We start from the raw sequence: 15,125 nt of genomic DNA, 5'->3' as shown, positions 1-15,125 counted from the left end.
CTGAGAATGGAAACCAACCTACTGACACAAACAGTCTGATCTGGCAATAAGCAGCTTGCACCATTTGGTGAGATGTTCTGCTGTGATCCAGTGAGGAGGGGTGGGAACCTTGCCGTCTTGGCAGGCTTTGATGTGACACATACGCAAGTCCTGCTTCACTCTACGCCACCACTCAGCCTTTGCACCCGCATAGACACACTATTATTCGCGCATACACTCTGATATGGGGGTATCTATGTGCAGAAGCCCTAGAAGCACATAACTCACATACCAGGTGCACAAGCTGCACGCACTTCTGCAAATACACACAGGTTGGATACACACATACTTTATGCAAGCACGTACTGTACTCACACACACGTTTAAATCTCAGTTCCCATAAACACACTTTTCCAAATCCCAGTGCCGCAGGACCTCCAGACAGCTTTGGCCCTGGGCTCTCACTCCAGAGCCTCCTCTCTAAGCTCCTGGCCCAGCCCACTCCCGACCATGCTGCCTGACCCCTCTATATTCTCCTGACCCAATTGGCTCTTGAAGGATGGAGTAATCCCAGATTCAACTCCCAGAGCTCCACCAGTACTGTAGCTAGAGGTGCAATAGACCAGGGTCATGGATCAGAAGCTGGGTGGGCCACTGCAATGAGGAAGGCGACACACAGAGTGACAGGGAGAATATGTCCTCACTGAAAATAAATGACACTCGTTTTTTGATTCACCTCGTGCATTGACTGGATTGAAATGGGATTGATGCTAACCCTGGTACACAGCTAATCCAAAATGGTAATCGTGTCAATGCACGTAGAATTAGTCTATGTAATGTGATCTAAAATGTATCACTCCTAAGAATCAAGATGCCACAGAGCATTTATTTGTTCATAAATTATGCGAGGGACACAGAAATGTCAGAGCGCTGCACAACATTCACTAGCAGAGCTTGGTTATGGTGACAACCTTGTTTTGATCGCAACATGTCCACCAAGGGTTACATTCATTTGCATAAATAGGTTGTCTGGTCACTGATTACGTTAGCATATCGACCCTACAGTCAAGACTAGCCTCAGTTTTACGTTCAATACATCAGGAGTGTCATTCAGAGGCATAAAGATGAGACGTTTGGGATGACTGTCGGTTGTCTCATACATGTGGCGATGTGCCACCGAAGAAAAGGAGGTACATACAGGGTTAGAAATGTATTGCATAGCGTACTACACAAACTCATGACACAGCACTGAAATTAAAGCAGTAAATCATGTCATATTCTCATAGATTTCTTTTACTTCCTTTCTTCCATGCTCATATACCTTTCTTTTCTGCACCACAGCACAGTGAAATGCATACAGGAAAAGAGGACAAAGTATTTGATGTTGTCCTGTTTTCCTCTTAAGGTAATATTCACAAACTCGTCAACAGGTTGAGGGTTACATTGTTAAAGGTTACCTCTTGAACTAGTCATACATTTCGTAGTGTCTCGTAACCTGAGCCCGGTTTCCATAAAAGCATCTTAAAGCTGCTAAGTTCATCGTTAAACCCTTCGTAGGAGCAACGTTAAATATCCGAGCTGTTTCCCAAAACTATCATTAACATTGCACTTGAAAGCCCTCGTAATCTAACGCCTGACTCGGATCACTCGTAGAATAGTTAAGTGCAACTTTAGATACATTTTGTTGCCCTCTAGCATCACTTAATGAACGGAAGATCTCCGCTAAACATAGAATCACATGGTTGACTGTTCTCTCTGTGACCGCCGATAACTTCAGAACAAAGTTGACTACAAAGACGAATTTGCTAATGTCTTTGCAATTGATACAAACGAGTGACGTATAAAAATATGCTTCAAAGTGAAAACTGAGATGACTGCATTAAAGTATAAACAGTAGGCTGTAGGTGTTTTCAATAATATGTTGAAATACATTTCATGTTCAATCAATTGAGTTCTATTTTGCTACATGTAGGCTGCTGTATACAATTTCTCTAAATATATTTCATGATGTGTAGTCTAACATGTGCGCAATGATGTACCAAATCGGTGATTTAGTGCATTTTTATTGGCTAAGCGTTAAAAGCATTAGAATACGCCGCTCAATATTTGCAGCCGTAGGTGGTAGTATCTCTCAAGGAGCTGATCCGTCGTCAGTATTGTGAAATAATTATAATGTTAAGGAAATATTTGAATGGAGAAAGCTGATCTCCATTTCGACCCTAGTATCGACGCACTTAGCGCTGGTTGATATCACAAAATATAGACTCTTTACTTATATCGTGCAGTGTACATCTTGCAATGTATCAAGAAAGTCCCTGTTCATGATTTGTCCTAATGAGCTGTTGTCCGTCTAGATCAGGGTTTCCCAAACTCGGCGGGGGGCCCCTGGGGTGCACTTTTTGTTTTTTCCCCCTAGCACTACACAGCTGATTTAAATAACCAACTCATCAAGCTTTGATTATTTGAATCAGCTGTGTAGTGCTAGGGCAAAAAACTAAAATGTGGGGGTTCCAGGACCGAGTTTGGGAAACCCTGGTCTAGACAACAAACCTGTCTTGCGTTTGTTTGACCTTTTGATTGTCGTCAACATACATTTCCCTTGTATCAAGGGCATTGGAGTAGTCTTTGAATGCTTTCGAATGCTTGTGTTTTCCTTAAAAAATATCTTTGATAATCCATTTTTAGAACAAACATCCATTGAAAATGTGTCCAAAAGACAGCTGTTAATGTATGAAATACCTGAAGTGTCCTTGGAACGGAGAGCTTGAGTGAAGCGGTGTATTTTCAAAGCAATTTCTATTGTAGCCTTGTTGTTCACACATACCGTCTGCCCCCGTCTCACATCATCATCCAATATCAGGGTTAAGATCTCCCCATTCTTAGTGTCTTAGATGGTTCTGTCAAGTGAACCAGTTGTCCGAGCAACAGCATGATTTGACAGAGCAGGATTATCTGAGAGTACAATATTGACCTTCAAACATTGGCATTGTCAAGTTGTCCTAACGGTCATACCATAATGGTATGACTCATTATTTAGCTCAGTCTCGTCTTCAGAGTTTGAAGTCTGGCAGTCTCCTATAGAGTCAATAAGTGAGGAAGGAGGGGTTTTGTTGGTGTTATCCCCTCACACACACGGGGGGTCTTCGGACGGAGTCAAGGGATTGCAAGGAGGGACCCTGCTGAGGGACCGGAAGGCAAAAATTGAGGGATCGTAGGCGTACCTGGGCAGAGGGCGAGTCCCAGTCAAGTTCTGTGGACAGAAAGAGAGAGTATGATTTTTTTTTTAAATAGGAAAAAGTTTGAGAGAAATGTTGGGTTTTGGCTAATCTGGCTTTTATCCTCCATGGATCTGGGTGGATGGAAATAGCAGGGCTCAAGATTCACAGTAGGCAGAAGAGAGACTGAAAACTAATTATGGGATGGAGCCCTTTCTGAATGTTAGTTAGAAACTGAGTTGTGTGTAAAGCTGTTGGTTTCCAGTGTCTGGGGTTTGTGTGTTTACATTCTATAATTTCATCATCCCCCTCTCTTTTCATCCCTCCCTCAACCTGGACCCGTTTCTCCAATCTCCACCCCACCCGACATCCCTTCAGTCCCATATTTCTCGGCCTTTCCCATCACCTCAATATACATGCTGTTACTGTAATGAGCAGCCTTGTAAAGCAGTGTAGTTTCCTTATGCAATATTAGATTGTGGTGGCATTGGAAAAACACCTAATGACATCACCACTATATGATATGACTACATGTCTTTAGGGATCCGACACCGACAGAGACTACTGCGCCACTGTGGCAACAAATCCCAACAGTGCTTGTTAACACACTCCATACCCAGGCAGACTCAGTCCGTCAATGACAGAAAAAAGCTTTCACCGGGTTTTGTTTTTGGCCGTTGAAGGATTAAACACATCTTCCCTGGGAGGAAATTGCAGTGTGGGAGAGACAGGTTCCAGGTCAAGAGTCGTAGATGCAGTAAAGTTAAATTGTTCTCCATATGGCTAGCTGCAAGGCAGCCCATTGCGTGCGCGAGTCGTTACACCTTGGGGACGGATCCGCGTCTGCTGCACATGTTAGCATTCCCCAGAGTCATATAGAGTCATCCAGCGTCTAGGGCCTGATAGACATCATAGCCCAAAATGGTCAAACAAAGGTCGAGTTCTGAGGATACTGCAGACAGTTAAAAAAATAAATACGTGCTACAGGACCAGTAGTTGAAAACAAATTGATAAATATTTTTTGGGGGAAACAGCTGTCTGATGTGTAAATATTCTCTACTTGAGGGGTTCCTGAACTTTTCATTACATGACCCTGGTCCACAAAGGGAGGTGTCTTCTGCTCTAGACTAGTGGCCACCAACCTTTTCTGAGTCAAGATCATTTTCGCTGTCAAAAAACAAGCCGAGATGTACTGCTCTGAATTTATTTACTTAAATTCTTTTAAATTCATGAATTTAATAAAAACAGTTATGTAAGAATGAGGTTTTGTGCAGTAGGCCTAACACATTATCACAGCATATTGGCTATATGCCTGGCCTGACAATATTTTTCTTCTCAGACCATATTTTATTTCAAAACTTGAGCTTGATTTAAAAAAAATATATATCATTTGGTGTAGCACTTCCAAGGCACAGCTGAGCATGAATTTAAATAATTCACTTTTTCAATTTTACTGGACTGATGGTAACTGTATCTGATGGTCATGATGCTTTCAAGACAACTGGAGGTCAAACTACGACGTCAGTGATCTTCAGGTCAGAAAGTCGGAGCTCTAGAAAGATGTCAGAGTTTCCGACTTGGAATTTCGAGTTGGTTGACCGTTCAAATCGATTTTTCCCAGTTGAATCTCGTTTTTTTTTCTTCGAGTTCCCAGTTGTCTTGAAAGCACCATGACAAAATAGATCATGGTACCTCATGCACAAATTCATGTTGTTCCGATGACCAGAAAAAGTTAAGTATTCCTCAATATTAAAATAGACAAGACGAGCTGCTAATAATAATTAAAACGCAGGGCTATCGATACACTTGGTTACTAATTCATTGCAGCTGCAGTGCAAGTGGTAGTATGGAGAAGTGCGTTTTTTGTTTTGTAATAAAAACTTAAACATGAACACACTCGTAAAAACAGCAGCTCTTTGCTGTATTCTTCAGGCTCTCTCTGGTCATGGTTTTTAAAAGTTATTAAATCTCATGTAGGCTAGTATCAAACTTTGCTGGAATCTGTAGGCAAGGTGATTTGAGCTATCCAATTTAGCCACAGATGGGAACACTGCCGACCCGTTGCGTAAGGGCTTCTGAATCTAAGTTCACCTACTGCCAACAGCAGGAGCGCAAGCCTTTATCGTTGGCTTTTATACAGAAATGTTTGGTAATAGACTAGGAATGCCTTGAAGATCGACCAGTCGATCACCCGGTTGGTCACAACTGCTCTATATCCACCATAAGGCTTGGGCAGCTACCGAACAGTAAGTTTAAACATAGACAAACCTTTATGTTAAAACATTGAACTTACTAAATAGCTTAATAATGTGATTCCTTAGGCCAATTAGATTTATTAACAAAATAAAGATAATAGTATTTGTATCAATTGTCATCCCTTGACGCAGCCTATATTCTGGATACCACTCACAACAGAGGGCCCCAACCCACAGTGGGAACCAATGGTCTGCTCTACAATACCGCAAGGTAAGTTGTTCTGATCAGCGGCTCTAAATAAGCTGTAATTTAAGTCTCCTCTTCACTCCCATATGCTGACCTGAGCCTTGATCAAAATCAGACTAAAATTGCTAGTTAGCACGATAACGTTATATGTAGAAGGACACAGGGAGGTGTCGTCAGTCTCACGTCTCTTAACCTCAGTCTTACTCCATCTCTCCAACTCACTCTTCCTCTTCCCCATCCCCTTCGGGGTCTGAAAATGCCGCCGGAAAGAATGTCTGACGTTTTACATGCTCCTAACCAACTGTGCTATTTTGTTCGTTTTTTTTTTTGCATTGTTTGTAACTTATTTTTTTAACTTATTTTGTACATAATGTTGCTGTTACTGTCTCTTATGACCGAAAATAACTTCTGGACATCAGAACAGCGATTACTTACTCACCTCAAACTGGAAGAAGCTTTTTCCTTTAACGAGTCTGACGAGAAGGATATACTGCTTTCCAGAGAACAGGCCCAAATCCCTGCCATTTGCTTGAAGAAAAGACGGAGAAAAAGAGGGCGGAGGTCGGGCTGCCTTCTGAGAATTTATAGGCGAGCAAGTAAACTCCCACTGCCATCCGTTCTATTAGCCAACGTGCAATCATTGGAAAATAAAATAGATGACTATTATAAAATAGATGAAGATCAAGATTATCCTACAAACGGGACATTAAAAACTGTTATATCTTATGTTTCACCGAGTCGTGGCTGAACGTCGACACAGATAATTTAGAGATGGCGGGATTTTCCATGCACTGGCAGAACAGAGAAGCTACGTCTGGTAAGACGAGGGGTGGGGTGTGTGTCTTTTGTCAATAACAGCTGGTGCGCAATGTCTAATGTTAAAGAAGTCTCGAGGTATTGCTCATCTGAGGTAGAGTACCTTATGATAAGCTGTAGACCACACTATCTACCAAGAGAGCTCTCATATATATTATTCGTAGCCGTCTATTTACCACCACAGAACGATGCTGGCACTAAGACCACACTCAACCAACTCTATAAAGCCCATAAGTAAACAAGAAAATGCTCATCCAGAATTGGCGCTCCTAGTGGCCGGGGACACTTAAATCCGTTTTACCTCATTTCTACCAGCATGTCACATGTGCAACCAGAGGATAAAAAAAAAACAGGCCACCTTTACTCCACACACAGAGATGCAAACACAGCTCTCCCCCACCCTCCATTTGGCAAATCGGACCATAATTCTATCCTGATTCCTGCTTACAAGCAAAAACTAAAGCAGAAAGTACCAGTGACTTGCTCAATACGGAAATGGTTAGATGACACGGATGCTACGCTACAGGACTGTTTTCCTAACACAGACTGGAATATGTTCTGGGATTCATCCAATGGCATTGAGGAGTATACCACCTCAGTCATCGGCTGCATCAATAAGTGCATCGACGACGTTGTCCCCACAGTGACCGTATGTACATATCCCAACCAGAAGCCATGGATTACAGGCAACACCTGCATCAAGCTAAAGGCTAGAGCTGGCACTTTCAAGGAGCGGGACACAAATCCAGACGCTTATCAGAAATCCCGCTATGCCCTCAGGCGAACCATCAAACGCGTCAATACAGGATTATGATTGAATCCTACTACACCAGCTCTGATGCTCGTCAGATGTGGTGGGCTTGAAAACTATTAGGGACTACAAAGGGAAACGCAGACGCGAGATGCCCAGTGACGGGAGTCTACCCGATGAGCAAAATGCCTTTTTATGCTCGCTTCGAGGCAAGCAACACTGAAGCATGCACGGGAGCACTAGCTGTTCTAGATGACTGTGTGATAACGCTCTTGGTAGCCAATGTGAGCAAGACCTTTAAACAGGTCAACATTCACAAAGCCGCGGGGCCAGACGTATTACCAGGACGTGTACTCAAAGCATGCGCGGACCAACTGGCAAGTGTCTTCACTGACATTTTCAACCTCTCCATGACCGAGTCTGTAATACTGACACCATAGTGCCCACGAAGCTCATCACTAAGCTAAGGACCCTGGGACTAAACACCTCCCTTAGCAACTGGATCCTGGACTTCCTGACGGGCCGCCCCCAGGTGGTAAGGGTAGGCAACAACACGTCTGTCACGCTGATCCTCAACACTGGGGCCCCTCAGGGATGTGTACTTAGTCCCCTCCTGTACTCCCTGTTTACCCACGACTGCGTGGTCAAACATGACTCCAACACCATTAAGTTTACTGACGACACAACAGTGGTAGGCCTGATCACCGACAACGATGAGACAGCCTATAGGGAGGAGGTCAGAGACCTGGCAGTGGTGCCAGGACACAACCTCTCCCTCAATGTGAGCAAGACAAAGGAGCTGATCGTGGACTACAGGAAAAGGCGGGCAGAACAGGCCCCCATTCACATTGACGGGGCTGTAGTGGAGCGGGTCGAGAGTTTCAAGTTCCTTAGTGTCCACATCACCAACAAACGATCATGGTCCAAACACACCAAGACAGTCGTGAAAAGGGCACGACAACACCTTTTCCCCCTCAGGAGATTGAAAAGATTTGGCATGGGTCCCCAGATCCTCAAAAGGTTCTACAGCTGCACGATCAAGAGTATCCTGACCGTAAGGCGCTACAGAGGGTAGTGTGTACGGCCCAGTACATCACTGGGGCTAAGCTTCCTGCCATCCAGGACCTATATACGAGGTGGTGTCAGATGAAAGCCCAAAAAAGTGTCAGAGACTACAGTCACCCATGTCATAGTCTGTTTTCTCTGCTACCGCACGGCAAGTGGCACTAGAGCGCCAAGTCTAGGACCAAAAGGCTCATTAACAGCTTCTACCCCAAGCCATAAGACTGCTGAACAATTAATCAAATGGCCACCGGACTATTTACATTGACACCCCCCTCCCCACCCCCATCCAGGTCATCTACAAGGCTATGCTAGGTAAAGTGCCGCCTTATCTCAGTTCACTGGTCACGATGGCTACACCCACCCGCAACACGCGCTCCAGCAGGTGTATCTCACTGATCATCCCTAAAGCCAAAACCTCATTTGGACGCCTTTCCTTCCAGTTCTCTGCTGCCTGCGACTGGAACGAATTGCAAAAATCTCTGAAGTTGGAGACTTTTATCTCCCTCAACAACTTTAAAAATCTGCTATCCGAGCAGCTAACCGATCGCTGCAGCTGTACATAGTCCATCTGTAAACTACCCACCCAATTTACCTACCTCACCCCCCATACTGCTTTTATTTATTTACTTTTCTGCTCTTTTGCACACCAGTATCTCTTCTTGCACATGATCATCTGATGATTTATCACTCCAGTGTTAATCTGCTAAATTGTAATTATTCGATTTATTGCCTACCTCATGCCTTTTGCACACATTGTATATAGATTCTCTTTTTTTTTCTACCATGTTATTGACTTGTTTATTGTTTACTCCATGTGTAACTCTGTGTTGTCTGTTCACACTGCTATGCTTTATCTTGGCCAGGTCGCAGTTGCAAATGAGAACTTGTTCTCAACTAGCCTACCTGGTTAAATAAAGGTGAAATAAAAATAAAAATAAAAATTTTGTTTTGTACACTGCTGCTACTCGCTGTTTATTATCTATGCATAGTCACTTCACCCCAACCTACATGTACAAATTACCTCGACTAACCTGTACCCCCGCATATTGACTCAGTACCAGTACCCCCTGTATATAGCCCCGTTGTTATTTTGTGTTACTTTTTATTATTTTTTACTTCAGTTTATTTGGTCAATATTTTCTTAACTCTTCTTGAACTGCACTGTTGGTTAAGGGCTTGTAAGTAAGCATTTCACGGTAAGGTCTACACTTGTTGTATTCGGCGCATGTGACAAATACATTTTGATTTGATTTGAAACCAGACGCTTTGGCGGCTCCATCCCTGGGAAAGATCTCTCTCCTCCACCTCCCACCTCCTACTCTCTCCCACCCCAGAGAGGAAGATTCAGGAATAGACAGGAGCAGCGTTTTTTTCTTGTTTTCCTATTCCTTGCTCCATCCACAAATCATTTCCCTCTAACAACTACCATCCCTGCATATATATCTAGTGTCTCTCCTGGACCCATGCCAGGAAAAAGAGAGGAATAATTAAGTTGGACAAGGGTGAAAGAGCAAGAGAGAAATACAGAGGCAAGGAGAAAGGGGAAAAGGAGACGTGTAGTGGAAGTTGAAGGGGAGAGTAACAAGGAGAGCAAGCTGGGGAGGGGGAAGGGAGGAGGGCGAGAGTGCTGAAGAGAAAGAATATTGAAAAACGGGATAACGAGAGAGATCTACTTACTGGACTAGAAAATGCTGTGCCTGGAAAATACCCAAGGACCACAAGTCATCATTTTATTTCATTTTTTTAACTATGAGAGGAAGAGATAATAAACATCTCTGTAGCAGAGGAACACAACAGAGAGCAGCCGGTTGGCAAAAAATGGAAAGTCACTTCATCCCTGATGATACACCACAGGGCAACCACACACACACTCCTCCTCCATCTCAACTCTTCCTCCACCACTTTGAAAGATGAGCCTCAGTTACATATTTCAGTCAACACTTAGAGACGACAAAAGTGTTCAACTATATGGAAAAGGGTAGCCTATGCATGTAGCCATTCTGTAGCTGTGTGTGTGTGTGTGCACCTATACGCGATTATTATTATTTGTATTATTCTGCTTTTACTGTGTGTGTGTTTGCCAACCTCAATGGTGTGTCTGTGCGCATAAGTGTGTGTATGCAGTGGGCCACAGCTTATAGTAACCCACACAGACCGTAGCGTCACTTTCCCGCCACACTGTGCGTCCTTCTGGACTGTCCTGATTTGTGCCAAAATGACCAGGTGCCTTCAACTCCACTCGAGCTGCCCAACCAGCCTCCACCCACCCTTTACACAACCCAGGAACTACACACACACTTGTCCTGCTAGTCACACATGTCGCTCTCCCAAAATATACCTCAATGGTCTGAGATCATAGAGCTAGCGTATATAGCTTGCATCTTCACTGAGCCACTAAGAAAATGATGACCCATTGCAGGAAAATAACATTTAAGTGTAGTGCCACTTGCTTTAAAGAAACCTTTGGTTTCCTTGGTTCAGAGATAAACTGAATGGTAAACTCCCAAAGATGATATAAAGTACAGTGCCTTCAGAAAGTATTCACACCTCTTGACTTTTTCCACTTTTTCTTTTTTGTTGTGTTACAGCCTGAATTTAAAATGTATTAAATTGAGATTTAGTGCCACTGATCTACACACAATACCACACAATGTCAAAGTGGAATTCTGTTTTGAGAAATTTTTACAAATTTAATAAAAAATGTAAAGCTGAAATGTCTTGAGTCAATAAGTATTCAACCACTTTGTTTAGGGCAAGCCTAAATATATTCAGGGGTAACAAATTTGCTTAACAAGTCACATAATAAGTTACATGGACTCACTCTGTGCAATAATATTGGTTAACATGATTTTTGAATGATTACCCCATCTCTGTACCCCACACATATACGGATATTTGTAAGGTCTCTCAGTCAAGTAGTGAATTTCAAGCCCAGATTCAACCACAAAGACCAGAGAGGTTTTCCAATGCCTCGCAAAGAATGGCACCCACCTATTGTTAGATGGGTAGAAATTAAAAAGAGCAGACACTGAATATCCCTTTGAGCATTGTGAAGGAATTGGAATTGGAACACGCTGTCGTACATGTCAATCCAGAGCAACCCAAACATACTTAATGGGTGACATGCATGGTGAGTATGCAGGCCATGGAAGAACTGGGGCATTTTTAGTTTCCAGGAATTGTGTACAGATCCTTGCAATACGGGGCTGTGCATTATTATGATGAAACATGAGTTGATGGCGGCGGATGAATGGTACGACAATGGGCCTCAGGATCTCGTCACGGTATCTCTGTGCATTCAAATTGCTATCGATAAAATGCAATTGTGTTCCTTGTCCGTTGCTAGCCCATACCATAACCCCACCGCCACCATGGGGCACTCTGTTCACAACGTTGACATCAGCAAACCACTTGCACACACTACGCCATACACACTGCCATCTGCCTGGTACAGTTGAAACCGGGATTCATCCATGAAGAGCACACTTCTCCAGCGTGCCAGTGGCCATCGTAGGTGAGCATTTGCCCACTGAAATCGGTTACAACACCGAACTGCAGTTAGGTCAAGACCCTGGTGAGGACGACGAGCATGCAGATGACAGTTTGTGTAGAAATGATTTGGTTGTGCAAACCCACTGTTTCATCAGCTGTCTGGGTAGCTGGTCTCCGATGATACCACAGGTGAAGAAGCCGGATGTGGAGGTAATGGGCTGGGGTGGTTACACGTGGTCTGCGGTTTTAAGGCCAGTTGGACGTACTGCCAAATTCTCTAAAACAACGTTGAAGTCAGCTTATGGTAGAGAAATTAACATTAAATTCTCTCGAAACAGCTCTGGTGGACATTCTTGCAGTCAGCATGCCAATTGCATGCTCCAAAACTGCACATATTAGAGTGTCCCCAGCAGGTGGACAATAAATAAGGTGCACCTGTGTAATAATCATGCTGTTTAATCGGCTTCTTGATATGCCACACTTGTCAGGTGGATGAATTATCTTGACAAAGAAGAAATGCTCAATAACAGGTATGTAAACCAATTTGTGCATACAATTTAAGAGAAATCAGATTTTTGTGCATATGGGAAATTTCTGGGATGTTTTATTTCATGAAACATGGGATCAAAGCTTTACATGTTGTGTTTATATTTCTGTTCAGTATAATTACGCTTTGGATACACCCAGTCACTACAAAGATACAGGCATCCTTCCCAACAGTTGCCGGAGAGGAAGGAAATTGTGATTTTAAAACAGTTATAGTGTTTAATGGCTGTGATAGGAGAAAACTGAGGATGGATCAACAACATTGTAGTTACTCCACAATACTAACCTAAATGACAGAGTGAAAAGAAGGACGTTGGTAGAGAATAAAAATATTCCAATAGCATCCTGTTTGCATTAAGGCACTATAGTAATACTGCAAAAAAATGTGGCAAAGAAATTAACATTTTGTCCTGAATACCAAGCAATATGTTTGGGGCAAATCCAACACAACACATCACTGAGTATCACTCTTCATATTTTCAAGCATGGTGGTGGCTACATCATGTTATGGTTATGCTCGTCATCGGCAAGTACTAGGGAGTTTTTTTTTCAAGATAAAAATACACAGAATAGAGCTAAGCACAGACAAATCCTGGAGAAAGAGAGCTTGGAGAGTTAAAAAATTATGGGCAAATATTGTGCAATCCAGATGTGCAAAGCTCTTAGAGGCTTACCCAAAAAGACATTAGAAGCCAAAGGTGATTCTAATGTGTATTGACTCAGAGGGTTGAACATGTGTTTTATTTTTCATGAATTAAAGATATATTAGTGTTTATTTTTCATGAATCTCAACTGTGAGGGAACAATAATTGCTTGCTGTTTAATATAGACTTCCTACTTTCTTGTTAGAAAATGTATAGTGGCTATAGCAGAGGGTCATGGGAACCAGTCAAGGTGTTAGATGCTTTCCCAGCATGCATTTGGAGGGGCATCAAGGTGTAGGCAGCAAAATAGACTGGGTTGTTCATGACCTTTCAGCCTTTTCTCTACTGTAATGGACACGGCCATCTCGACTTGGTATTGTGGCTCAGCTTGAAAGGATAAGGACTCAGTGTGTGTGTGTGTGTGTGTGTGTGTGTGTGTGTGTGTGTGTGTGTGTGTGTGTGTGTGTGTGTGTGTGTGTGTGTGTGTGTGTGTGTGTGTGTGTGTGTGTGTGTGTGTGTGCGTGTGCGTGTGTAATTGAGTCATGCAATTGAGTTTCCATTCATTAAAGGGCCAAAAGGAGTGTGACAATGTCTGTAGCTAGGTTTCCATCCACTTGTTGAAATATTTTCAAGCGATTTATCAAATACTTGCATTCAAATTATATACATTTTACCCGCGGAGGTGTGTTTCCATCAAACTGGCTTGTTGTGGATAAAAAGCTGTGCGTAATGATGTAGTGCACATAAAAAGCACTTTGTTGTATAACTTTTCATTCGCCATTTTTAACTCTTTCGGTGGTTTTGCCACAGAAAGTCTTGTGATAACAGCACATTCGCGCCCACTCTGGTCCTGGCACACGTGCTCTGTCCTACGGCTCGCAGGTACAGTGCAGAGGGTACATGAGATTAGCCTAGCACTGATCATCATGTCCACATCATACAAATTAAGATATTTATATATAACTATATTCATGGGAAATGAGCGTCAAGCTCATCACCGTGCACTTTCTCTAAACTGTGAATGCTTTCCCAGGTCCTGGTGGGAAGGAACACACAACATAGTGTCACGTGACTGCAGTTTACTTAGACTTTACAGGTATTCTATCAACAATTGCGCAAAAAAAGCATTTCCACTGCCATTTGTTGCTTGATCCATTTGACCGGCAAAAAATTATCCACCCGTCTAGCGTATTTTGTTTTGTCGACATATAGGAACGTTTATTGACAATCATGCTGATTTCTATTAGGCCTGTCGTGAGTATTTTTTTTAACCTAAATATACTTTACTCACATGAAAATGATTGTATGGAAACATATTTTGTGAGTGGTTTAGTGTGTGTTTGGGATTATGAGTGTTTTTCTGTACAATAAAGTGAAATTGCAAATGAATGTAAACTTACCCGGATCTTTATGGTCCGTGTTTTCCCACCACAGTTCTTTTTCAGGAGCATTTTCTGAGGGGAACCAAGGAGAAAGACTGATTAGCAAACATACCTCTTTGGACCAACTTCATCCCTCGGCACACTAACACTGACTCATTTCAAAACACCACTGAATAATAATAATGCATTTATTTGTAGAAAACACTTCATACAAAGAATGCAGTTTAAACTTCACAATTAGGGGGACGTTTATTCCTCAGAGAGCAGTCAATGTGTTTCATTATGAGTGAGGAGTAAATTAATGTTTGTTGATGTCACAGCAACTGACTATTGTGAGTCAATTAAGAATTATAATCAAGAAAGTGACCGGAGTGCAGCTGCTGCTAAACCAAAGAAGCCAGTCAATGAAGCTTATGTAACATCCTGTCAAAGACTCCTTCCCAGTCCACCCAGCAGAACCATTCTCGTAAGTGACAGAGGCCCTTTACAATCGAGGAATTGTCTGGGGGGGAGGCGGGAGACTGGTGCTTTTGAAGAGGAACAGGGCTCTTGGAAGAGGGGAGTAGAATGGAAACGCAAGACTCCTGCTGTTGTGGAGGAAGGGAGAGTTGGTTTGAATACACCCTTAACAACAATGTGAGTACAGTCCGTTTAGAATTTGAAAGTATGGTGACTATCATTAAATAGCCCTTAAAATGTTCTCTGTGTCACCCCTGAAACCTTATATGCATTTCAGTCATTTGAAGACAACAAAGAATATTCCGATTGTTTTTCAAGGCGCATATCTGACAGA

The 15,125-nt window shown here is 42.7% G+C and overlaps 1 protein-coding gene across 2 annotated transcripts in view; it reads right to left on the bottom strand.

The window, feature by feature from the left end:
* LOC139530492 (uncharacterized) overlaps window positions 1–15,125 on the bottom strand; it is a 74,877-nt gene that overhangs the window by 9,006 nt on the left and 50,746 nt on the right. The window contains exons 4-5 of one of the 2 annotated variants that reach the window (XM_071326970.1): window positions 14,351–14,404; window positions 846–3,229 (exon numbers count right to left, since the gene is read on the bottom strand). In XM_071326970.1, coding sequence (XP_071183071.1) covers window positions 3,104–3,229; window positions 14,351–14,404 — 180 coding nt within the window. In that variant the 3' untranslated portion in view covers window positions 846–3,103. Of the gene's footprint in view, window positions 1–845; window positions 3,230–14,350; window positions 14,405–15,125 lie in introns of those variants that run through there. The other variant, XM_071326968.1, reaches the window with a different exon arrangement.

The sequence above is a fragment of the Salvelinus alpinus genome, chromosome 9 (assembly GCF_045679555.1).
Source record: "Salvelinus alpinus chromosome 9, SLU_Salpinus.1, whole genome shotgun sequence".
NCBI lineage: Eukaryota > Metazoa > Chordata > Actinopteri > Salmoniformes > Salmonidae > Salvelinus > Salvelinus alpinus.
This window is presented reverse-complemented; position numbering and strand designations above follow the sequence as displayed.